This window comes from Bubalus bubalis, chromosome 16 (genome assembly GCF_019923935.1).
Source record: "Bubalus bubalis isolate 160015118507 breed Murrah chromosome 16, NDDB_SH_1, whole genome shotgun sequence".
Lineage (NCBI taxonomy): Eukaryota > Metazoa > Chordata > Mammalia > Artiodactyla > Bovidae > Bubalus > Bubalus bubalis.
In genome coordinates, this window is record NC_059172.1 from 45,082,955 (window position 1) to 45,109,187 (window position 26,233).

General features: G+C 45.5%; 1 protein-coding gene across 1 annotated transcript in view; it reads left to right on the forward strand.

The window, feature by feature from the left end:
• Positions 1-587: 587 nt before the first annotated feature.
• The window catches only part of PARVA (parvin alpha), a 180,572-nt gene continuing 154,926 nt past the window's right edge, over positions 588-26,233 (forward strand). The window contains exon 1 of the mRNA XM_006055220.4: positions 588-1,031. Within this exon, the coding sequence (XP_006055282.3) occupies positions 776-1,031 (256 nt within the window). The 5' untranslated portion in view covers positions 588-775. The remainder of the gene's footprint in view (positions 1,032-26,233) is intronic.

Genomic DNA, 26,233 nt, shown 5'->3' on the forward strand with positions numbered 1-26,233 from the left:
AAGAGTCTTTGAAATGCGGACATTTGTGCCCCACCCCCCACCCCGTTAGCCCAAATGAGTGTGGTTGTCACCGTTGCTTTTAATTAGGCAACATAAGTTTGGGGGGAGGGGCGGGTTGGAGCCCCCACAGGAGCTGATGACCACATCTTCCAATTCATGTTTCCACCTACATTTGAGATCCTCCTTTGTACAAGCCATTGAGCTGCTAGAAACACGGATGCCTCTAGGTGTTAACGAGTGCTCATGAACTTCAAACTTCTCACTCTAGAATGGGGTTGAAGAGGAGGTTGATAGCTATGATAAGAGCAGCACAGTTGGATGTGCTGTTCGGGTAGGGCCCGAATACATTTCGGTTCACTTTCTTTCCGGAGCAAGCTCATTCTTTTTCGGGGGCACAGAGATGGGCCCAATAACTACACTTAGAAATGCAGCAGGTGAAAAGCGAGCTCCTCACCAAGCAGCCGGGCCAAATCAGTGGGAGGCAGAGTAGCAGGTGGGGTCGGTTCAGCAATCACTGAACTCGGGGCTGGAGCGAGGACGTGTGCCGATTGCAGAGCCGGGGAAGAGCGGCCTCCAGGCTCCAAGGCTCCCAGGCCAGAGGCTCACACACAGCGAAAGAGATGAGACCCCACGTCCTGCCAGGCGCAGGTTTGGGGCATCCTCCCTGCTCCCAGCAGCAGCGGGCGCGGGCCCCGAGCGCTCAGCTCCTTGCAGGGCGGAGGGCGGCGCGAGGGAGGGAGAGAGGGAAGGGAAAGGCGAGCGTGAGCTGCCTCGAATGCTTGGAATAATTCCGCTTCCGTTTGGAAAGCCGCAGCCTCAGTCCCGCCGCGCCCGCCGCGTCCGCCCAGCGCCAGCTCCGCGTCCCGACCGGCCCGCGGCTGCCCGCTCTGCCGCCATGGCCACCTCCCCGCAGAAGTCGCCGTCTGTCCCCAAGTCCCCCACTCCCAAGTCGCCCCCGTCCCGAAAGAAAGATGACTCCTTCTTGGGGAAACTCGGAGGGACTCTGGCCCGGAGGAAGAAAGCCAAGGAGGGTGAGTGCGGCCCGGGCAGGGCCGGGAATCTAGGGGCCGGAGCTCAGGGGGTTGGGCGGGAGCGCGCCGCGGGTGCCCGGCGCCGGGGAGGGGGGCGCGCGGTGGCGCGGGCGCGCGCTGCCCGGGAACGTCTCGCGGGGCCAGTCCTCGCCGCTGCCAGGCTCGCTGTCGCCTGGGCGCTTGCCCTCCCGGGCCCCGAGGCGGTCGGGTGGGGCGGCCCGGGCCTGGGATCAGAAAGCGCCCGCGCTGGGCCAGGGGCCGAGGAGGCGGCCGGGCCCTCCTGCTCGGAGGCGACGGCCTCCCCTAGGCCCGAAGTCCCCGCCTTCTCCGCGCCGAAGGCTGGCAGTTACCAAGTTTCTGCTGAAACTTTTCTGGGCGCCGTCACTCTGACTTTTTGCCTTCATTGGTCTTTGAAATCAGATCTTTTCCTAGTATGCGGTTGCAGCCTTGGCCTCCTGGAGCTCTTGTCTATCCCCAGGGCCAAGCCGGGCTCTGTAAATGCGTAGATCAACACCAAATGTTTGTTGAATGAATGATTGGAGCGGTGGCAGTCTTCAGTGGTCCCACCTTGTGAAAAATGATAAACTCGCACCCTAGGAGAAAACCTCGATTAGACACACGCACACTGTAGCATCCTGGGCTCTGACCCTTCTGTGAACTCTAGTTAAGGCCTCTTGCAAAAACCATTTCCTTTTTCCCATCAGGGTGAATTGAGGAGAACTTACTTTTTTTCCAGGACAGTTTACATGTAAAATATTTTGTCTCGTGGGCAGATTTTACATCCTGTTTTTTTTTTCTTAATTGAAGTATGTGTTAGTTTCAGGTGTACAGGATAGTGATTAAGTATTTCTGCAGATTATATTCCGTTATAGGTTACTTCAAGATAGTAGGTATATTTCCCTGTGCTATGCAATATATCTTTGTTGCTTGTCTATATGTAATTGTTTGTATCTGTTAATCCCATACCTCTTATTTGTCCTTCCTCCTTCCCTCTCTGGGACTTTCCAGGTGGTTCAGTGGTAAAGAATCCGCCTTCCAATGCAGGAGATGCAGTGTAGGGAAGATCCCCTGGAGGAGGAAATGGCTACCCACTCCATTATTCTTGCCTGGGAAATCCCATGGACAAAGAAGCCCTGCTGGGCTACAGTCCATAGCGTCAAGAGTCAGTCCTGACTTAGCATCTTCACCACTCCCATGCTGTTTTCTAAAGTGGCCGCAGCAGTTTACATTGCCACCAGCAGTGTGTGAGGGTTCCCTTTTCTTCACATCCTCTCCAATAGTTGTTATATGTAGCATCTTGATTGTTGTTTTGAGCAATGAAGTGACAGTTTGGGAAAAGGCCTAGTGATTGGTGTGTAGGTAGAAGTTGCTTAGTTAAAAAAAAAATTTTTTTTTCAGACTCCTTAGTGGTTTGGGAATAAACCTTTTTAAGTTAGTGATGGTGATATGTAAAATAAGTTTCATGTTCCTGACTTAACTTATGAAAACTCAGTGTTGAGAATTATCAAACATGACACAGAGAACTAGACTTCTGATTATCTGTATTGAATTGAGAAGCAGCAAAACACATCCCTAAAAATGTTTCCCCCGAGTGTGGTTACTTTGGTAAACCACTGTGGAATAGTGTGCTTTTGTTGTTGTATGGTTGCTAAGTTGTATCTGACTTTGTGACCCCATGAACTATAACCTGCCAGGCTCCTCTGTCCATGGGATTTCCCAAGCAAGAATACTGGAGTGGGTTGCCATTTCCTTCTCCAGGGGATCTTCCTGACCCAGGGATCGAACCTGTGTCTTCTGCCTTGCCAGGCTGATTCTTTACCAGTGAGCCACATATATTGTGCAATACATGTGGCTTGGGGAGTGTTTTTCTAGGCTATCCCTGTAACTTTGCTATGGTGTTCTCAATATGGGCTCTCCAGCTTGAGACTGGGCAACTCCGAGTTACTGAAGCTCATGACCTATCAGAAGTGCTCACCCCACTTTGCCAACTCTGTAGAAAAGTTTACTTTATATTGAGCCCAAAGTTGGTTTCTCTGTATCTGCTACTGTTCTGTTCATGCAGCCAGGAGGAGTGGGATGGTGGCTCTTCACTTTCTCCAAGTGGACCTGCTTTGTGGAGTCCCTTGACCCTTCCAAACATCCTCTTTTCCTGTAGCTGGTTCTTGCAGATAAACTTCATGGCCCTCTGGTTTCCTGTCTTTTCAGTTTCAGTCAGAGTCCCTACAGGAAACACAGGAACAAATTAGTTGCGATTTTAAAACTAATGTGGTAAAGAACCTTCTGTTTAGGGTCTTAGATTCTCCTTGCTAAAGGGTCACTTTTCACCTTCCTTCCTCCAGATATGTCTTCAAGGCTTGCTCTTTCCAAGAACACCATCCTGAGTGGTATCTGCCAGCTGAAGGTGCCCTAAATTAATCCTGCAACAATGGTTATTCCTTTATTTTATCCACTTATTTATTATCTTTAGAGTTTTTATATTGTGTCTGATGCCCAAACTGTACCATTTTGGCTCCCGTAGGCTGTCCAGTGTAACTGGGGAAGTAGATGTTTGGTTTCTAGCATGAGAGGAAGTCTTAGTATTGCTGAGCAACCCTTCTCTCCTAATCAGCTTGCATCCTCATTTTCCAACAGACCTGTTTAAACCCTTGTCACTCAGTCTCTTCCCCAGACTTTGAGATAGAAAATTCAGTGCCAGATCTAGACACACACACACCGTCCACAATTTTTGTTAAGGAGATATGTTAGCATTGCTTTGCCGTTTTCCCAGAGTATTACAAGAAGTTCTCTGCATTGCATGCTCCCATGTAACTTGCACCTTTCTGGTAAGACAAACAGGTACTGTGCTTGCAAATTTCTCCTCTGACACCACTCTTATGAAAATAATGATAAATAATAGCTAATGCCCCTTGAGGAAAAAAATTAAGTGCCAGAACTTTTGGAATTTTCTCACACCCCCTACCTCCCAGTACCATCTATATCTAAACCTGTCCTTTCCTGTTCCGTCCTGTCTTAGTCCCTTCCAAGGAGATCCCTTCTTCCCTTGCTCAGGAGGCCCTTCATTTCCATTCTTCCCAGACTCAGTGTAGCCATACCCCTTCTCTCATACCCCCAGTCTTTTTCATGCTGCTTAATCCCCCTAACATCTGCAAGTGTGCTCGAGTCTTTGCCATTTGTAGACACTCTCCCGATGCTGGTTTCCTCTCAAGCTGCTCAGCAGAGGCCTTGGAAGAGCCATCTGTACCGGCTTCCCCTTTCTTAGCTCCTAGTCACTCCCCGGTGCCCTATACCCATTCTTTCACCAATTATATATTGAGTTGCCTACCATGTGCCAGGCATTGCGCTAGGTACTGGGGTATGGCAGGGAAAGAACACACAAAAATCCCTGCCCTCACAAGCTTGCCTTCTAATAGGGAAGACAGATCACAAACAAGACAGTGAGTGGGTAAAATTTGTGTGTTATGTTATAATGGTGATTAGTGCTGCAGAGCTAAATAAAGCAGGGAAAGGGGAGATGGAGTGTTGTGGGGTGAGGGAGGGGGGATGGTTGGCAGTTTTAAGTAGGGTGGCTAGAGAAAGCCTCACCAAGAAGGGTTTACTCGGGTAAAGTCCTGAGGAAGTGAGGGAGAGCCGTATGTGTATCTTGGAGAAGAGCACTGCAGGTGAGGGAATGGCTGATGCCGAGACCCTGAGATGGCAGTGGGCCTGGTGTATTGAGGACAATTGTGGAAGGTGGTGAGGTCTCAGGGGTACTTAGAGTGAGGGTGGGGACAGGCTGTGTAGGGTCCTGGAGGCCTTTACTCAGTGACATGGGAAGGTCTTAGAGATTTTTGTGCTGAGGAATAGCATGATCATGCTTCTGTTTTAACAAGATGGGTCTGATGGTGATAAGTGGCTAAGGGGGCAGGGTTGCAGCAGGGAGATGGTCTGTGAGGCCACTGCAATGATCCAGCTAAGACATGGTGGTCTGGTGCTGAGTGGTAGCAGTGGAGGGGTGATCATTCAGTTCTGGATATAGTTTGAAGATACAGTGGATAGGATTTATTGAAACACTGGAAGGAAGATGAGAGAGTAGAATCAAAATGACTCCAGGGTTTGAGTTTGAACAACTGGAAAGGTGGAACTGACTTAGCTGAGTTGGAGAGTTCTACAGGAAGAGCTGGTTTGGAAAGAAAGGGCAGGGCTCTGTGTTGGATCCATTTAATTTGAGGTGCCTCTTGGATTTCCCAGAGGCCATATTGAGTTCACAACTGGTTTTAGGAATCTAGTCAGGAGAGGGATCTGGGCTGGAGACACTCTGTGTAGGTGTATTTAAAGCCCGGAGACTGAATGGGATCATCAAAGGAGCACAGGACATACAAGAGGTCTAAGGACTCTCCAACATGTAGAAGGTGGGGAATGCAGAGGAACCAGCGAGAGAGGCTGGAAAGGAGTGGCCAGGATGATAGGAGGGAAACTGGGAAGGTGTGGACTCCTAGAAGTTGATTGGAGAATTTATTTCCATGGTTTACACTTCACTGAATTGATGCTTTTGAACTGTGGTGTTGGAGAAAACTCTTGCCTTGGACTGCAAGGAGATCCAACTGGTCCATCCTAAAGGAATCAGTCCTGAATATTAATTGGAAGGACTGATGCTGAAGCTGAAACTCCAATACTTTGGCCACCTGATGCAAAGAACTGACTCAATGGAAAAGACCCTGATGCTGGGAAAGATTGAGGGCGGGAGGAGAGGGGGATGACAGAGGATGAGATGGTTGGATGGCATCACCGACTGGATAGACATGAGTTTGAGCAAGCTCCAGGAGTTGGTGATGGACAGGGAAGCCTGTTGTGCTGCTGTCCACGGGGTCGCAAACAGTTGGACACGACTGAGCGACTGAGTTGAACACTTCACTGACTAATGTCTCCAGAATCCACTGCCTCCTTGTCAGTCCTCATTCTACTTGGGCTCTTGGTGGCATTCGTATTATTCAACTTTTTCTTTCCCTTAAAATTCTCCTCTCCCTTGATCTTATCCACAATGAATTGTTCCCTGTGCCTTTATTTTTTGGACTCCTTTTCAGGCTTTCAGTATTTGTTTCCCTCTCAGCAGTATTTTCCGGGGGACCTGCTTTGCCCTTTCTTTCTATTTTCCCCTCCATGGATTCTCTTACCCAATCCCATGATTTTGGCAACTACCTGCCAATTGATGGTTCCCAATCCACATCTCCAATGCAGATCTTTCATCCGTATCCAGATTCATCTTTCCCCTGTCTCCTGGGTGTGTCAGGGATGCTCAAACTCTGCATGCCCATGATGGAATTATTGGGTGTCCCACTGGCCCAGATCTGGTGCTTCTCTTTCAGCATTCTACCAGCTGAGGTGGAAATGTTGCAGTCGTCCTGTTTGAGAGGTCAGCATCTTTTTTTTTAAGAGGCAGATGGTAAATATTTTAGATGTTGCTGGCCCTCTGGCCTCTATTCAGCTCTGCCTTTGAGGCCACAGATGATAGGTAAATGAACAAGTGTGGTATGTTTCAATAAAAATATAGTTATGGACATTGAAGTTTCACTTAATTTCATAATATTCATATTTTTAATAATTCATAATTTCATAAATTATGAATTTCACATAATTTTCTTATGTCACAAAATATTCTTCTTTTGTCCTTTTTCAGTCACTTATGAAACGTGAGAATCGTTCGTCGTACTGGGGCTGTGCAGAATCAGATGGAGACTGGATATGGCCATGGCAGTAGTTCGCCTGCCTCTGCTCTGTTTCATCCCCACACCCAATCATCTCTCATGAAGTCCTGCTGATTCTGCCAGCTAAATATTTCTGTTTTAATTCAGACCTCATTGTCGTCTTCGGGATTGCATATTTTGTTAAACTTGAGCATCTTTAGTCTCCACCTAAAGTATTGCCGTAGCCAGCCCACTAGTCTCCCTGTCTCTGGTCCTTTTTTGTTCAATCCATGCATCATCCTTTTGCTGATATGTTGTTTTATTTTTAAGCACAGAGATGAAATCTCCCCAACAAAGTCCTTAGCATGGCATTCAGTCCTTCACAGTGCTTTGTGGTCTACCCTCTTTGTCTTAGTCTTCTTCATTTCCTTTTCAGAAAGGCTCCGTTTTAGCTATATGAAACTGCTCTTCATCCCCCAAACACATGTTCTTCCACGTGTTTGCACCTTTATACATGCTGTTCCATGTTTCTGGAATGACCTTCTTCCCTTCTCTATGCAGCAAACTCCTATTCAATCATTGAGACCCAACTCAGATATCCCATCCTGCTGGAGGCCTGCTATAGATCCGATAGGAAGAGTGAGATACTTCTTTCTCTGTGATTCCATACTACCTTGTCTGTGTACGGGGGCACACTGCATTGCCACGCTTGTGGCTGTGCGTGTCACACTATGGTGAGAGTGCTCCTGGGCCTGTCCTGCCTGCTATGGCATTTAACACATAGTGATATTGCAATTTCTATGCAATGAATTTCCCCCTATTTTTCTTGGTGAAAACAGCCCACCACTAACTGGCTGTGTAATCTTAGACAAGTCTCTTCCCCTTTGCTCATTTCTAACGTAAGTGATTAGGCTAAGTAACCTTTTGGGCCCCTTGCAGGTCTGGTATTTGATGACTTCTGAGTTCTCATTTCACCAGGCTTCTCTCAAATTCAGTTTTATTGTCTATGTCGGGTGGTCTGGGAGTGACATCATCACAAAGACCTCTTTCTTTCCTCCACTAATGAAGGCACCTCTGTGTCGGCAGGAGGAGATGGAAACCAGGATAAGTGGGCCGCAGCCCAAGGACACCTCCATATTAGGAATCTGTCTCCTTGTCTCAGGGAATATCTCCATTTGGTCAACAAGTGCAGTTCATAATTATGTTTTAGCCATTAGTACAGGAGGAGAGACGAAATCCTGTAAACATTTGTAAGTGTCTAAAATCTCCACTTGCTGTCATGGAAAGAAGAACACAGTTGGGGAAAGTTATGACAATTTTAATAATAAAAGACTTCAAAAATACGTTACAAAATAAAAGTAAAATCCTTTAAAAATGTAAACATTCTGTTACATGTTCAGTATGTTCTGTAGCTTTGCAGTCAGTGGGAAGCCCGGATGAGGGTTTTTCCCTGAGGGCCAGGGCCCCCGGGACAAGGTGGCCTCATTCCTCCTCTTCCGTCTTCTCTGCAGACTCCAGAGGGCAGGCGTTGTTTATGCTGCTCATATCGTACCCCGTGTGCCCGGCACAGCATTGGCACTTAACAGGTGCTCTGTAAAACAGTACTAACTACCTGAACTGTCAGTGGGAATAAGATTCCCCGGGTTACTTTGAACTCTGCTCTAAGCTTTGATGACTCTTCTGGTGCTCTGATTCCACCCAGGCCTTCACTTCTTGCCCTGTGTGAGGGGTGGGCAGGGGGCAGGGGGAGGGAGCTTAGAAAACAGCCTCCTCCCTCCCCTCAGGAATCTCTTTACCCTTTTGTGGGAAGACGTCACTTAGCTCTGTTATTTCACAAACACACAAAGGCCCCTGAGACTGGAGGAGTGGGTCCTAGAACCAGTGGGCATGGATTGGTCAGTGGCAGCGGCAGCAGAGAGCCTGAGAGGAGGCCCACTGGTCAAGGGTGGTGACAGGCCAGTGTTCTTTGTTTTCATACAGAAAAGCTTGCTTTGTGGAAATGACATTTCACATGTTCATGTTAAAGTGCTTAAAGGAAGAAAGACCAGAGGTGAAATAGCCTATTTGCCAAGTTTGGGGAAGATGAGAGCAATGTTCAGACGGAAGCTCTTGCAAGAGAGATTCGGAATCCCTTTCATTCCCCCGAGTCAGCCCCGTCCCCTCACCCTGTTTATCCCTTCTAGCTTCATTTACGCACTAAGTGAGAACTCAGGAAATCTGAAAATCAGCCAGGGGCCTACCTCTATCACTGCAAGGGAGCTCCAGCACGACAACTCCCCCGACTCCAGCCCACCAGGAGAAGGAACCTCCCTGAGCCCAGCCTCACTCCTGATCATTGTCACTGCCACCTCCTTCAGGCCTGGGACAGCTGTCTGCATGGTGTGCGATCACTCTCGCCTGCGTTTGAAATCTGGCTCTATTAGCATTTCTAAGTGATAATTCTGTTTTCTCTGAACATACCCCCCGCCACAGCCTTAGAGAAACCCACTTGTGACTAGTGTCATTGGCTTTCCTTCAAACCAGCCTTAGGGAAATGGCTAGGCCATGGATGGAAGAACCAGTGAGCTTAATCAGTTTAAACTGATATTAAACAGATATTAAACTGAAATATCCTTAACTACTGCACACTCTCTTGGGGAAAGGGAAATGAAACCAAATTACTTAGCTCCTGACTTTTTAAATAAAAGTTTTTTTTTTATTCTCCATTATAAAATTAACCTGTGCTTATGGGATTTATGGGAAAATAGAGAAAACAATCATGCAATGTTCTAATTCTCAAAAGCAATCATTATTAGGATTTTGGTTTATTTTTTCTATTTTTTTCTTTATAAATTTTTTCTTTTTTATAATTGTAACTGTGCCATTTTTGTTTAGTCACTCAGTTGTGTTTGACTGTTTTGTGACCCCATGAAAGCCCATACCATCTTTATATAGATAAAAATTCTGTATCTTTTTTTCATTTATTATAAATATTTTTCATCTTATTAGATTTTATTGAACATGCTTTTTATTGGTGCATAATACTGCATTCATAATAGTGAATGTCCTATTGCTTATTTAATCATTTCTTTTGGTGCTCTTTTTTATTTTTCTAGAAATAATGCATAACTTTTTTTTTTTAATATTCAGAATAATTTTTTTGCCTGGAGCCCCAGAAGTACAATTACAGGGTCAAAGGGTAGCAGTTGACTTGCTTACCTTCAAGAGTTTATAACTGGTAACCAGGTGACATGACTGCTTTTGGATCTGGTGGTCTTCCTGGTAGTTTGCTTGAAAGTGAAGCCAACATTGTTAGGCTGAAATATTCTGGTCCTGGGAGGACTGGTCACTGGTGGGGTGGGGTGGGGTGGGAGAGTAATGGGTCAGGAGAGCACAGATTTCCAGCCTGGCCACTAACATGTACAAAGTAAGCTCTACTAGAGGCAGGTCTTCGTTTCAGAACATTCTCTTATGGCCATTCTTCATGCTTTTATGGCCTGGCCCTCAGCCCCAGTGCTCGTCCTTCTAACACGACCCAAGGAGGGGCTGCCTTGGGAATCGTCATCCTCGAAGTCAGGGCTGTCACTTCCTGCCCCGCTCTGAGTTCTCCCCAGGCTTGTGTGAGACCCGCTGGAGATTTGTTGAAGAAGTCCCTCCTTCCCTTGATCACTTCCTCTTACCTCCTAGTCCCTGAATTCTTGGACTTGCCGCCCAATTTGGTGACCACAGACAGATGGGAGGAAATCAAGACAGTGGGCTGAATGCTACAGCAGACAGATTCGAGTCAGGGTTGAAGGACCCCTTAGGAGATACAGTGCTTCAAGACGCCAAAGGAAGAAACCCATAGGCTGACAAGAGGAAGGACGGGATTTGGGGGCCTTCTGAGCTTCAGGTTGGATTTTGACACAATGGGCTGGGCTGTTGCCTCTGGGGTTGTTTCCTCAACCTGCACAGAAGGCAGTATTCAGGTGTCCCATTTCATCTCCTAAGAAGGGATCGGAGCCAGTTGGAGCACGTAATTATCACACCTACCACCCTAGCGGGTATTTCTGGGAGTCACTTGTGGAGACAGGCACCCTCCCTTAGTAGTGATGTGTTGCGGGCATTTATTGCATCACTGAGTCATATCCTATTCTTTTCACTCATCCCCTTATCACTTTTAAAATCCAGAGGCAACTCCCCTCTTTATGCTGTGAAATACAACCTGACACCAAGGAGCCAGGGATGATGCAGCGGTTCTCCTGGGGACGAGGATGCTGGATGATAAATGGGCAAGGCTGCCAGCCTCTATCTGCTCCCTCAGTACCATAAACTCAGGTTGCAGGGCTCCCGATGACCCTAAGGGGCTTCGTGAAGCAGGCCCTGCACTTGTGTTTTTCCAGGAAACATTTATTGGTAGAATAGTTAATCTGCCAATCACAGTGTTACATTGACTTTTCATTCAAAACCATTATTCCTAAAGCAGTTTTTGTCTTGGCCAATGTGACTTTGGCTACGGGGCGTGCTGGGAGGGAAATGCTTCCTGTGGGGAGGGGAAGTGAGAGAGGAATTCAGGAAGAGGGTCTGCAAGCCCAGTCACCCAGTTTCAGGGGCAAGGGCACTCCTGGTCTGTTGTGGTGGGCACCGAGGTGGCAGGATACAGAGATTCTTAGCATCCACTGGGTGTCTGAGTTCTGAACTAGGGAGGCTCGTCCAGATTAGGTCTGCGATTCAGGGTCTTGGCAGTGGAAGCTGGAGGAACTTGTGTGTGTTGGTCGCTCAGTCGTGTCCGACTCTTTGTGACCCCATGGACTGTAGCGCACCAGGTTCCTCTCTCCATGGAATTCTCCAGGCAATAATACTGGAGTGGGTTGCCATGCCCTCCTCCAGGAGGAACTTAAGCAGGCTAGTCAGGACCCTGACTGAGGAGGTGAAGAGCAGAGACAGTCTAATGCTTGGTGTGGACTCAAGGTTCACCACCTCCCCCAGAGTAGAGGTAGGTGGGGGAGGCTGCCAAGGCTCACAGGACGCCTGGGTTTTGCCTCACTTACCTCCCCTAGACTCCAGGCTTGGAAATAAACTTTCCTCTCAGGATAGGGGAGGAGGTTTCTGACTAAACATAAGGCTGAGCTATCCTGGGCTCCCAGCCCTGGTGGGTAAAGCTGCAGATGACAGCTAGTTAATGATGACAGTTGGGAGAAACAGGGGGGCAGTCGGAACTGACAGTTTTGATGCTGTTTGCAAAAGGCAGAAGAAGGGTAACACAATTCCATCTTAAACAACTCAGGATACAGGCAAGTCCCAAAGTAGCCCCTTGCAAGGAGGAGCAGCTGCCCCTTGGCTGAGGGTGGCGAGGCTCAGCAGCCCCTCCACTGTGTGTCCAAGTGCCTGGAGAACAGCACGATCCCTTAGCCTGCTTTCCCTCCACGCCTGTCATTATGGTAAATTACAAGGCTCCCATTATGGTCGGGAGAGGCAGGTTGATTTGTTCCTTCTGATTGTTACTGTGCTGAACTTGGCCGGGGTGAGGGGCACCCAGATTTCACACCTTGTAATGGCCCTACCAGGGGTGGGTGTTAGCACAATTGGGACCTGACACTTCAATAAATCTGAGACATTCTGCCGCGGAGATCAAAGTTCAGAATTGCTTAAATTGGTGTTGGAGCAGGTGGGAAACAGGAGTCCAGGGCCATGAATTAGATAGATAGCAATTGTCGTTCAGTTTGTGAGGCTTGAACGTCAGTTTTTCAAATGATACGACATCAATTTAAGTAATTTGGGCTCCCAGCTACCTAGCCCTTTCAGTATTTCTGGTTCTTGGAAGTGTGATTCATGGTCTCGCTTATGTTCTTAAATGGAAAAAACCCCGAAAACAAATAAAACCTCAAACACACCTTGCTTGTATCACTAGGGTTGGACAGTTGTGTTGGATTATCAGTTTCCATGGGAGTGTGGATGACAGTTGCATCTCCTACCTGGATGTGCTGGGAACTGCCCAAGCTGCCGTAACCTCTCACCTGAGCTTCGGACTCATTAACATGTGCAGCTTATGGCATTGTAAATTGTGCACAGAGATGCACCTGGATTTTAACACAGGGCACATAATTCTCAAAGGCTTCTGATGAGGTGAGAAAGTGCTGTGGTTTCTAATGACAGCTCGAGTCTAGAGGAGAGGTGGTCTGGTTTATGTGAAAGAGTAGGCACTTCAAAAAAAATTGCAGCTTTATTGACATACAATTAACTCATTTAAGTGGTATAACTCAGTAGTTTTTAGTATAATCAAACTTATACAACTATTGATACAAACAATTTTAGAACATTCAGTTCAGTTTAGAACATTCTCACCACCCCCAAAACATAACCTGTACCTGTTAGCAATCTCTCCCCCTCTCCTCCCCATTCTCCTCCTCCCAGGTAACCATCAATATATTCTGTCTCTCCAGATTTGCCTGTTCAGGGCATTTCATATAAATGGAGTTCTGTCATATGTGGTCTTTTGTGATTGACTTTTTTCACTTATTTTCAAAGTCCATCCATGTTGCAGCTTGTATCAGCACTTCATTCCTTTTTATGACTAAACAATCTTCTATTACACAGATATACTACATTTTGTTTATCCATTCATCAGTTGATAGACATTTGCATGGTTTGTAGTTTTTTTGGCTATTACGAATAATGTAGCTGTCAATTTTCAGATGAAGTTTTTGTGTGGGCATGTTTTCATTTCTCTTGGGTATAAACCTAGGAGTGCCATTGCTGGCATTTATGCTGACTCTGTGCTTAACATTTTGAAGAACTGCCAGGTTGCACCGCTTTACCTGTTCACCAGCAGCGTATGAGGGATCTAATGCCTCCACATCCTCGCCAGCCCTGGTTGTTAATCTGTGTTTTTGACTGTAGCCCTTCCAGTGAAGTGGGTCTCATTATGGTTTTTATTTGCATCTCCCTAATGGCTAATGATGTTGAGCCTCTTTCCATGTGCTTTTTGGCCATTTGTAGGTCTTCTTGGGCGCTTAGGTTTTTAAAATTCCATGGAGTTCAGCGCACATCTCCTTTGTCCTGAGCAGGATGGGAGTTCTGCCTGCTCATGCAGAAAGGGGAGGCCTGGCGAAGTCTCACCCTCCCGTTTTTCAGATGTTGGCCGGGAGCCTGGGGGACATGCCGTGTCTTGTACTAGGTGTATCTTCATCTTGCAGAATGACTGTATTCCTGAACTCTTTCCTGTGGAGCAAATTGTCATTATCCTGTTACACCACCAATTTGCATGATTAAATGAGAAATTGTTTGGCTGGAATACAATTTTAGCCCCAAATTGTTAAAGAAAAAATATGCCAGAAAACCAGCAAAGATTTAGAACATGTCCATTTAAGTGGAATGTGGAAATTCTTGGTATTACACCATTACTTTTTAAATAATATTAACATAACAATGACAACAATTACATAAGAGCTTTGTGCTGTTATGGGCCAGAACGCAGTAGATGCTTTACGTATATTAACTTATTTGATCTTCCTAACAACGCTATGAAACAGGTATTATTAGCATCTTTGCCCGTTTACAGATGTGGAAAGTAAGGGACAGATAGGCCAGGCAACTTGCTCATGGTCAAGGCTAGTGTTCTCCAATGCATGAAATTGAAAAGTGAAAGTGAAGTTGCTTAGTCATCTCTGACTCTTAGCGACCCCATGGACTGTAGCCTACCAGGCTCCTCGATCCATGGGATTTTCCAGGCAAGAGTACTGGAGTGGGGTGCCATTGCCTTCTCCGAAGGTAACACTAGCAGCAGTAATAGATAAGCCCCCATTTCTTAGAAGCCTAACATCATAAAAATGTATTTCTTGTTTATAGCAGAACCCAATGGCAGCATTCTTGATTGAATTGCCCTCTACACGGTCATTCAGTGATCCCAGACCCCTTACCCTCTGTGGCTCTGCTTCTTCCAGGTTCTTTGAATCCTCATCAATCACCCAGTTAGTGAGAGAACAGGACTGCAGTGGGAGGTTTTTATGGGTCAGACACCTACAAGATCACTTCTGTCCACTTACCACTGGCCAGAACTCAGTTATGGAGCCATACCTCCATGTAAGAGAGGCCACGAAACAGAGTTGAGTTGTCTGCCCAGAGGGAAAGGAAATGAGCTTTGGCAAGTGTATCCATCATTATGCCATTGCTAGCAAGTGGAAGACATGAGATTTGAACCCTGGCAGTTTGGGACCAAAGACTGACTCTACAGCAGCATGTTCTACCTCCTCACCATGAACAGTGGCTCAAAGCCTGAGAAAATGTGGTGGACTGCACCAGTTTTTTTCTGTTTTCTTCCCACCTATAACTGTATGTGGCTGCCTGGTTGCTGTGCTTAGGAATTCTGTCAAAGTTGCTATCTTCAGAAAACAACAACCATGAGAACAGATATTGAGTGTTTGCTCTGTTCCAGACATGGCTCTATGCATGTTACATGTTCTGCTTTATTTAATCGTCACAATTACCCAGGAGATAGGGAATTATTATTGGTCCCATTTTCCAGGCAAGGAAGCTGGTTATGTGTCCAAGGCCACATAAGTAAGCAGTGTCTCTGGGCTTCGAAAGGCCCTTACACAAAACCCCACAGTACAAGGTGGGGGCTGAAGGGAAGAGAAGATGAGAAAGCCAGACACACTGCAGGTCCCATTCAAAACCCAGCCAGAACCTTGTTGGGATCTTGCTTCAAACAAAGCAGCTCTCTAAGTCATTTATGAGACAGTGGAGAAAGTGTAAACACTGGGGACGTGATGACACTAAGGAATCATTGTTAATTTGTAGGACGGCTATATTAAAAAAGAAAAAAACTCTTTCCTTACATTTTCAAAATACATCCTGAATGTTTATGGACAACATGATCAAATGTCTAGGATTTGCTTCAAATCATACAATGTTGGTGGAGAAGAAGCGACCATGAGTTGCCAATTGTAGGGTGGTGATGAGTCCATGGAGGATTAGGGTACTAGTCTCTCACTTTGGAGTCTATTTGAAATTGTCCATAATAATTATAATAAAAAAGGAGACTTTGAACCAAACTTTGATGAACGGACTTTCTGCAGCCCCCTGGATGGTAAATGAAGTGCTGAGGGTGGGCTCAGAGCACTAAACGAGTTTGCTGAAGACCAGCTGAGTGGCCTGGGATGTTTTGTGGATCAGGCCCTCCAGGGCCCTGGGGGCCATTGGCTGGTGTTTGAATTATGATTTGAGATACACCTGGAGGCAGGGTTTAGTGCCTGGAGAATAGAGCTTCTGAAAATGAGCCCCAGGGCCTCCAAAAGGCAGGAGCACAGGCTTCTGGGTGAGGAGAGACCAGGTCAAAGTTAGGCTCTGCCCTGGCCAAATGGCCTCAGATACACAGGCTTCTTGTGCAGCCCGTGATAAATATCTTGCTGAAAGGTACAGCTTGGCCCCAGGCCCCAGCTGCACTTTAATTAAACGGTGAAAATCCATCAAAGACGCGGCCTCCTCAGCCGGCCTGTTCTCTGGAGTCCCAGGTGAAGCCAGCTCTTGGCTGGCCGTGGGCCAGCAGGAAGGTGGGCTGCTGGCTTTTCCAAGCCCCTGCCTAAAATCAACATCTACCGCTTAGCAACCCGGCTTCCAACTTGATGCAAATTAAGCCTGGCATTTGGAGATGGTATTAAATGTCCTAAATCAATATTCTAGAGGCAGGATCAGAACAATTAAAACCCTGATTTTCTCCTCAGATCATTGGTGTATATATGAATAAGAAACTTAGCGGGTTGAAAGAGATGAGGGTCGGCTTGGTGGTGCTCTGAGCATAGCTTATTCCATCCTTAACATCTTTTCCTATTTTTCCATGTATCCAAGGTATGTCCAGCATAGAGGGGCTTTCATGTGTGATGTTGCATTTAATCCTTGCAATAACCCTAGGAGATCCTGTCATGTACATTTTACAGGTGGTCAAACTGAGGCTCAGAGAGGTGAAGTGACTTGTCCAAGGTCTCTCAGCTGCTAGGTGGTAGAGCAGGGAGCATAATTTGTTTCTTCATACTCAAATTTAGTGCATCACTCACTCTAAAACAACTGGCTTTTTCTGAATAGCTTCCGTGGTTCAAATGGTAAAGAATCCCCCTGCAATGTGGGAGACCCAGATTCGATCCCTGGGTTAGGAAGATCCCCTGGAGAAGGGAGTGGCTACCCACTCCAGTATTCTTGTCAGAGAATTCCAGTCCATGGAATTACATGGACTGGATTACTGTCATGGGGTTGCAAAGAGTCAGACACGACTGAGCGGCTTTCACTTTTCTGAAGTTTTTCTTTCGCCAATAATAATAATAATAATAATTAACAGTGATAAATAAAACAGTATCAATAATAAGTGGCTAATAATTTACAGTTTCTCTGGCCTTAAAGGTGGTGGCAGCTTTTCTAGTTTGTCCATTTCTTTGTTCAACAAACAAAGGCAACCCAGTCGGGAGGTTTCTGGCTCTAGAGCCTACCAGACTCCCTGGTCCTACTACACACCGGGTGTGTGAGCAGGGACAGTCTCCCTGAGCCCCAGTTTCCTCATCTGTGAAATGGGATGTTACTAGTACCCACTTCACAGAGGTGTCATGAGGGTTAAATGAACTGGTACTTGCAAAGTGTTTAAAGTGGGGCCTGACCCTCAGGGGGCATTCCATATATATGAGTCCCTGGCAGACACTGTCACGGCCATAGGGATAGCTGTGTCTTGTCTCCCTTGGAACTTACCTCGTATGTATGGCCAGATGATATTATTGCTTCTTTTTTATTAAACTAAAGATATTTATGATAGAAAAATTCAAAGAGGCAAGAAGTATGAACTGGAAAGTAAGGAAGGGCCCATTTCTTTTTCAGCTCTCAGGCTTTCAAGATAATAGTGTATCTGATGATGATAGTGTGGTGTCAGGCATTCTCTTATAAAGCATAAGTTGATACTCTCTGGAATAGCACTGTAAAGAGCATTCAGATGCTGCTGCTCCTGCTAAGTCGCTTCAGTCGTGGCCGACTCTGTGACTCCATAGACGGCAGCCCACCAGGCTCCCCCGTCCCTGGGATTCTCCAGGCAAGAACACCGGAGAGGGTTGCCATTGCCTTCTCCAATGCATGAAAGTGAAAAGTGAAAGTGAAGTCGCTCAGTCGTGTCCGACCCTCAGCGACTCCATGGACTGCAGCCCACCAGGCTCCTCCGTCCATGGGATTTTCCAGGCAAGAGTACTGGAGTGGGTTGCCATTGCCTTCTCCAAAAGAGTATTCAGCAGTTTATACTTTTCACATACTCATTTATCTTGAGTATCTTTCACATATGGATTTATTATTTTTTTAATAAACATTTTTATGCACTGTCTGGATGTGCCACTGTTAACATTTAAGCAGTTCCCTATCAATGGACATTTAATTTTTTTGTAGTATTTTGCTACTCCAAATGCTGCATTGTATAGGCTTGCAAATGAAAACATTCTGTATCTGTTTATTTGTAGAGTAAATTCTTAGAGGTGAAATTGCTGAGTCAAAAATTTGTTCTGTTTGAATTTTGTTGGTTATTACCAAATTGCTCACTAAAAAGGAAATACTTGGTAAGAAAAACAAAAGTTGTCCTGAACTGTAGTTTTATTGGAAATGCTTTTCCTTGGCCATACAATTTTAGCTCTCAGACTTCTGGTATAGATAGAATGTTCTGAATTTCAAGGCAAAATTCTGTATGTTCTTAACTGTCTACTCCCAGGCCCCCTATCCCTGTTCTCTGAAGGAAGGTTTTGTTTTCTCCCTTCAACTTTCAGGATAAATATGTAGAGATTTCACACTCTTCTGGAATGGATGCTCTATACTGCAGAGGGCCCAGATTTCTCCTTGGTGGGAAAATTACAGGAGAACATCCCCCAGTGGATGGCTGGAGCCAGGGTCTTGCTGAGCATCCCACAAGCCTCCTTGAATCCCTTCAGACCCGGAAACAGCTGGGTCCTGCCAGTGTCCTCCCTTTTGCCTCCAGCCCCTACGGCAGGGAGAGATGGGACTAGCTAACAGATTGATTTCCTTTTAGGGATGACTGTTTCACCAACCCCCAGCCAACCAGGAGCAGAAAGCCCAGTGACGAAGGTAATAAATTGTATCTAGGACCACAGCTAGGAGGGGGAGTGAAATGACTCACGAGTCTCTGCATCCTCCCATCACATTCCAACAGCTGCCTTCCTCGGGGCTTAGGTCACTCCCTAAGAGCAATACCTGGACCGGGCTGCAGAGCACGGCCACTGGTGGCCAGCCTGGCTGAGGGGGACCCAGTGAGGGGGCTGCAAACGAGTCCTGGATTTTTCTTGTGGCCTGGTCCTTGGATAGGCTGGTGACCCTGGCTCCCCCTGGGAACAAGACACAGTGTGTTTCTGCTCTCAAAGGGCTCACAGTCTAACCTCTAGGGACCCCTGTCCTCCTGTGCCCAGCTCAGTGCCCTAGAGGGAGATACACCTATGAGCTTGGCGACCCTGGGCAAGTCACTTCATTTCTCTGAACCTCAGTTTTCCCCTCTGCAGAAAGGATGGGATGAACTTAGTACCAATCTCTAATGAATAAGCTGATTCATGTCAGAAACTTAGCTTGGGACCTGGCACACAAGCACTTAATATTAGTTGTTGTTATTACTACTATTTCTACTGTTCCTCTTGACCCATTTTGCAAATAAAACATTGGGAAATATGAATTGGCTGTAGCTCTCATCCCTGCCTATGATTTGTAATAATAAGAGTGAACATTTATATAGAGCTTATTATGTTCCAGGGTCTTATGTGTGTTGACTCATTTAATTCTGCCAAACCCTATGAGTCACCATGCTGCTGCTGCTAAGTTGCTTCAGTTGTGTCCAACTCTGTGCAACCCCATAGACGGCACCATGAGATAGGTTCTATTATTATCCCCATTTCAGTTCAGTTCAGTCGCTCAGTCATGTCCAACTCTTTGTGACCCCATGAATCGCAGCACTCCAGGCCTCCTTGTCCATCACCAACTCCCGGAGTTCACTCAGACTCATGTCCATCGAGTCAGTGATGCCATCCAGCCATCTCATCCTCTGTCGTCCCCTTCTCCTCCTGCCCCCAATCCCTCCCAGCATCAGAGTCTTTTCCAGTGAGTCAACCCTTCGCATGAGGTGGCCAAAGTACTGGAGTTTCAGCTTCAGCATCATTCCCTCCAAAGAAATCCCAGGGCCGATCTCCTTCAGAATGGACTGGTTGGATCTCCTTGCAGTCCAAGGGACTCTCAAGAGTCTTCTCCAACACCACAGTTCAAAAGCATCAATTCTGCAGCACTCAACCTTCTTCACAGTCCAACTCTCACATCCATACATGACCACAGGAAAAATCATAGCCTTGACTAGATGGACCTTTGTTGGCAAAGTAATGTCTCTGCTTTTGAATATGCTATCTAGGTTGGTCATTAACTTTCCTTCCAAGGAGTAAGCGTCTTTTAATTTCATGGCTGCAGTCACCATCTGCAGTGATTTTGGGGCCCAAAAAAATAAAGTCTGACACTGTTTCCACTGTTTCCCCATCTATTTCCCATGAAGTGATGGGACCGGATGCTATGATCTTCGTTTTCTGAATGTTGAGTTTTAAGCCAACTTTTTCACTCTCCTCTTGCACTTTCATCAATAGGCTTTTTAGTTCCTCTTCACTTTCTGCCATAAGGGTGGTGTCATCTGCATATCTGAGGTTATCAATATTTCTCCCGGCAGTCTTGATTCCAGCTTGTGTTTCTTCCAGCCCAGTGTTTCTCATGATGTACTCTGCATATAAGTTAAATAAGCAGGGTGACCGTATACAGCCTTGACGTACTCCTTTTCCTATTTGGAACCAGTCTGTTGTTCCATGTCCAGTTCTAACTGTTGCTTCCTGACCTGCATACAGATTTCTCAAGAGGCAGGTCAGGTGGTCTGGTATTCCCATCTCTTTCAGAATTTTCCACAGTTTATTGTGGTCCACACAGTCAAAGGCTTTGGCATAGTCAATAAAGCAGAAATAGATGTTTTTCTGGAACTCTCTTGCTTTTTCCATGATCCAGTGGATGTTGACAATTTGATCTCTGGTTCCTCTGCCTTTTTTAAAACCAGCTTGAACATCAGGAAGTTCACGGTTCACATATTGCTGAAGCCTGGCTTGGAGAATTTTGAGCATTACTTTACTAGCGTGTGAGATGAGTGCAATTGTGTGGTAGTTTGAGCATTTTTTGGCATTGCCTTTCTTTGGGATTAGAATGAAAACTGACCTTTTCCAGTGCTGTGGCCACTGCTGAGTTTTCCAAATGTGCTGGCATGTTGAGTGCAGCACTTTCACAGCATCATCTTTCAGGATTTGAAATAGCTCCACTGGAATTCCATCACCTCCACTAGCTTTGTTCGTAATGATGCTTTCTAAGGCCCACTTGACTTCACATTCCAGGATGTCTGGCTCTAGGTCAGTGATCACACCATCGTGATTATCTGGGTCGTGAAGATCTTTTTTGTACAGTTCACCGAGGCAGGGAGAGGTTGAGCTACTAGCCCATGGCTGGTAAATAATGGAGTGGTGGAGCCAGGGTTCAATCCCAGACTGTCAGCTCTGAAATCTTATCTTCCTAACCACTGTGTCTTCGTGCCTCCCACTATATGTTTATGTATTTCTATAGGAAAGTTTTCCAAAGTTATAACAGTTAAGTGACATTTATTTTCCTCTTTTTACTTGCATTAAAAAAATAAAACCTGTTTTTTTCTTATAATAGCAATATAATATTATAACAATTTTGAAAAATATAGACGAAGAAGATTCAGTTATCTACAGTGCTATCACCTAGACCAGCGGTCCACATGAAGGGCCAGTTCTTCCGTATTCCTGGCCCACTGTGGACTGTGATGTCCCACCGTGTGTGACTACCGTACAGCTTGTGTAACCTGGAACTTCCGTCCCGTTTGACAGCATTCACGCTGGTCTGCACCCTGTTCAACTCACAGTTCCATGGGACATGTTCTTGGATGTTGCAGCAATACTAAATTGCTAAAAGTTTCCAATGCACACTCTACGCTTATTTTCCTGATAGGGTAACACACAGTTCACAGGCTGCTCCTGTCCTGTGAGTCACACTGCAAATTGCATTGAGTTAGACACTGTTTCCATCTTAGCATGTTTTCCAGAATTTTTTTTAAAAATTTATTTTTAGTTTCTTCACATTTCTTTTTCTCACTGTATTTCCTGTTACGATGTTCACTGTAAATAATTATTGAATATAAGAATTTAGTCTTTAATGACTATGATGTTATAATATTCCATCTGAATAATGTACTGTAGATTACCAACCTAGTCCTTCTGTCAAGAGGTTCAGTATATTTCCATTTATTTGCCATGATAAAAGTATGATGTTGAACAGGTTTAGTCTAATTGCTTTTCCATATTTAATATTTCCATAGGGTAGATTTCCTAGAATGGAATTACTGGATCAAACAATATGAAACCTTTTCAATTTCTTGATAGTTATTACCAAAAGGAGATATGCCAATATATGCTCCCAGCAGTAGTCTATGAAAGTGTCTGCTTAACGACATCCTTTTCTGCATTTGTAATTATAATTTAATTAATGAGAACAACCTTAATTGTTTTTAATTTCTCTGATTACTGGTGAAGTTGGACATTTTCCATGCGTGTAACCATTTATATTTCCTCTTTTGCTTTATACTTGACTGGGCACTAGAATAAAATGTTATTACTTTGAACAGATTTCAAACTACTTTAAATTGGAGGCCAAGTCAATCCATACAGAAAGTCTGTACTTCCTGATGTATGGTATCTCCTTTTTCTGGGTCTCTTTTCTCTGTTGCCAGAATTAGGGGATGCCTTTATATGGTCTCGATGGTCCCCTCTTTAGAATAAGCCATCTGAATTCATACTGAACAGTATATGGGATTGTGGTGTTTCTTTGTTTGGTTTGGCCACGCAATGCAGTTTATGGGATCTTAGTTTCTTGACCAGGGATAGAATGTGGGCCTTCTGCAGTGAAAGCTCGGAGTCCTAACCACTAGCCTGCCAGGCAGTTCCCTATATGGGACTGTTATCTGAATGAATGTGTTCCCCCAAATTTATATGTTGAAATCCTAACCCCCAAGTGGCGACATTAGGGGGTGGGGCCTTTGTGAGGTGACAGAGAGGGGTTAGTGCCTTTATCACAGGGGCTCCAGAGAGAGCCCTTGCCTGCTTCCACCATGTGAGGACCCAGTGAGAATGCATCAGCTGCACACAACCATGCCAGGGCCTTGGTCTTAGACGCTGACCCTTAGGACTGTGAGAAATAAAATTCTGTTGTTTGTAAGATACCCCGTACATGGCAATTTGTTATAGCAGCCCAACAGACTAAACTGAGGATATTTCTTGAGTATTTTCAATTTTTTGCTCAAAAAATTTTTTTTCTTTTCCTTTTGTTTCTGTTTGTGTCAAATTTTGTCTTTTGTCGTTTGTAAGTATCACATGCCAACTTGAATCAAGCAGTTTTTGAAACTACTGATCTGCTGGAATTCCTGATGTATTTTTGTCAGTGGTGGGTAAAGTAGGAAGCACTTTTGAAATCTGGATGAGTTTAGGACAGTCTAGATGTCTGAGGACAAATATGTAACCATATTCCCATGTGCTGTGTGCTTCACTGGTGGTGTAGGCAAAGCGGGGCCTGAGGAGCGGTTCAGGCTGAGGTCTGGCAATAGACGTGGACCTGTGTTTCCCTTAAAGGGATATGTTGAGAGCTCTTAATTAATATTGGGCTTCCCTTATAGCTCAGTTGGTAAAGAATCCTCCTGCAGTGCAGGAGACCCTGTTCGATTCCTGGGTTGGGAAAATCTGCTAGAGCAGGGATAGGCTACCCACTCCGGTACTCTTGGGCGTCCCCTGTGGCTCAGCTGGTAAAGAATCCGCCTGCAATGTGGGAGACCTGGGTTTGATCCCTGGGTTGGGAAGATCCCCTGGAGAAGGGAAAGGCTACCCACCCCAGTATTCTGGCTAGAGAATTCCATGGACTGTATAGTCCATGGGGTCACAAAGAGTCAGACACAACTGAGCAACTTTTCACTTTTAACAGTGAACATCAGGAGATGTTTGTCAGTGAGATGTGATTTCTCTGTGTGCCCTTTCACAGTCTGTGCCAATGGCGGGTGTAGCAGTGGTAGTGGCACCAGAATGCCCGACTGCAGGTGGTTCTCACCTTAACAAACCTCCAGTCCCCTTCCAGGCTTGGCGGATATTTTTAAGCAATGCAAAAGACCCTGATTGGAACCTATAGTTACCATAAGGGCAAATAATTTTAACTACCTAAAATACAAAGACATTAAGGGAATTGAGAATGGAAATTATTTAATTTCATACTTCAGTTCAGTCGCTCAGTCGTCTCCGAGTCTTTGCAACCCCATGAATCGCAGCACGCCAGGCCTCCCTGTCCATCACCAACTCCCAGAGTTCACTCAGACTCACGTCCATCAAGTCAGTGATGCCATCCAGCCATCTCATCCTCTGTCGTCCCCTTCTCCTCCTGCCCCCAATCCCTCCCACCATCAGAGTCTTTTCCAATGAGTCAACTCTTCGCATGAGGTGGCCAAAGTACTGGAGTTTCAGCTTTAGCATCAGTCCTTCCAAAGAAATCCCAGGGCTGATCTCCTTCAGAATGGACTGGTTGGATCTCCTTGCAGTCCAAGGGACTCTCAAGAGTCTTCTCCAACACCACAGTTCAAAAGCATCAATTCTTCGGTGCTCAGCCTTCTTCACAGTCCAACTCTCACATCCATACATGACCACAGGAAAAACCATAGCCTTGACTAGACGAACCTTTGTTGGCAAAGTAATGTCTCTGCTTTTGAATATGCTTTCTAAGTTGGTCATAACTTTCCTTCCAAGGAGTAAGCATCTTTTAATTTCATGGCTGCAGTCACCATCTGCAGTGATTTTGCAGCCCAAAAAAATAAAGTCTGACACTGTTTCCACTGTTTCCCCCTCTATTTCCCATGAAGTGATGGGACCGGATGCCATGATCTTCGTTTTCTGAATGTTGAGCTTTAAGCCCACTTTTTCACTCTCCACTTTCACTTTCATCAAGAGGCTTTTGAGTTCCTCTTCACTTTCTGCCATAAGGGTGGTGTCATCTGCATATCTGAGGTTATCAATATTTCTCCCAGCAATCTTGATTCCAGCTTGTGTTTCTTCCAGCCCAGCATTTTTCATGATGTACTCTGCATATAAGCTAAATAAGCAGGGTGACAATATACAGCCTTGACATACTCCTTTTCCTATTTGGAACCAGTCTGTTGTTCCCTGTCCAGTTCTAACTGTTGCTTCCTGACCTGCATACAAATTTCTCAAGAGGCAGGTCAGGTGGTCTGGTATTCCCATCTCTTTCAGAATTTTCCACAGTTTATTGTGATCCACACAGACAAAGGCTTTGGCATAGTCAAGAAAGCAGAAATAGATGTTTTTCTGGAACTCTCTTGCTTTTTCCTTGATCCAGCAGATGTTGGCAATTTGATCTCTGGTTCCTCTGCCTTTTCTGAAACAGCTTGAACATCAGGAAGTTCACGGTTCACATATTGCTGAAGCCTGGCTTGGAAAATTTTGAGCATTACTTTACTAGCGTGTGAGATGAGTGCAATTGTGCGGTAGTTTGAGCATTCTTTGGCATTGCCTTTCTTTGGGATTGGAATGAAAACTGACCTTTTCCAGTGCTGTGGCCACTGCTGAGTTTTCCAAATGTGCTGGCATATTGAGTGCAGCACTTTCACAGCATCATCTTTCAAGATTTGAAATAGCTCCACTGGAATTCCATCATCTCCACTAGCTTTATTTGTAGTGATGCTTTCTAAGGCCCACTTGACTTCACGTTCCAGGATGTCTGGCTCTAGGTCAGTGATCACACCATCGTGATTATCTGGGTTGTGAAGATCTTTTTTGTACAGTTCTTCTGTGTATTCTTGCCATCTCTTCTTAATATCTTCTGCTTCTGTTAGGTCCATACCGTTTCTGTCCTTTATCGAGCCCATCTTTGCATACTTAGGAATTTCATACTTAGGAAAGCCATTAATAAGCATCCACTCAAAAAAAAAATGCACAACGTTCAAATTAGTTTAGAAAAAGCTAGGTTAAAGGAACTTCTTTTCTTCCTATCAAGGCTTAATACTCTCTAAATTTCTAGCGCAGGAGCTAAGTAACATATAGGATACAATGTTTATAAAACTTTTCCTGTAGGATCCTAGATTTCAAGAAGCATCTATTAACCTCTTGCAAAATAGGTATTTTGCAGCATACATCATTCAGTGGAAAATGCTGGAGCTGCCCAGCTTCTGTGGCATCGATGTTCACGTTGATTATGAGTCTTTGAAGCTGGTGATTGTTGTGCTGAATTATATAGGATCATCTGGGAAATAGGATGGGCTTTCCTGATAGCTCAGTTGGCAAAGAATCTGCCTGCAGTGCAGAAGACCCTGGCTCGATTCCTGGGTCGAGAAGATCTGGAGAAGGGAAAGGCTACCCACTCCAGTATTCTGGCCTGGAGAATTCCATGGACTATATAGTCCATGGGGTTGCATATCCCCTGCTTTATAAA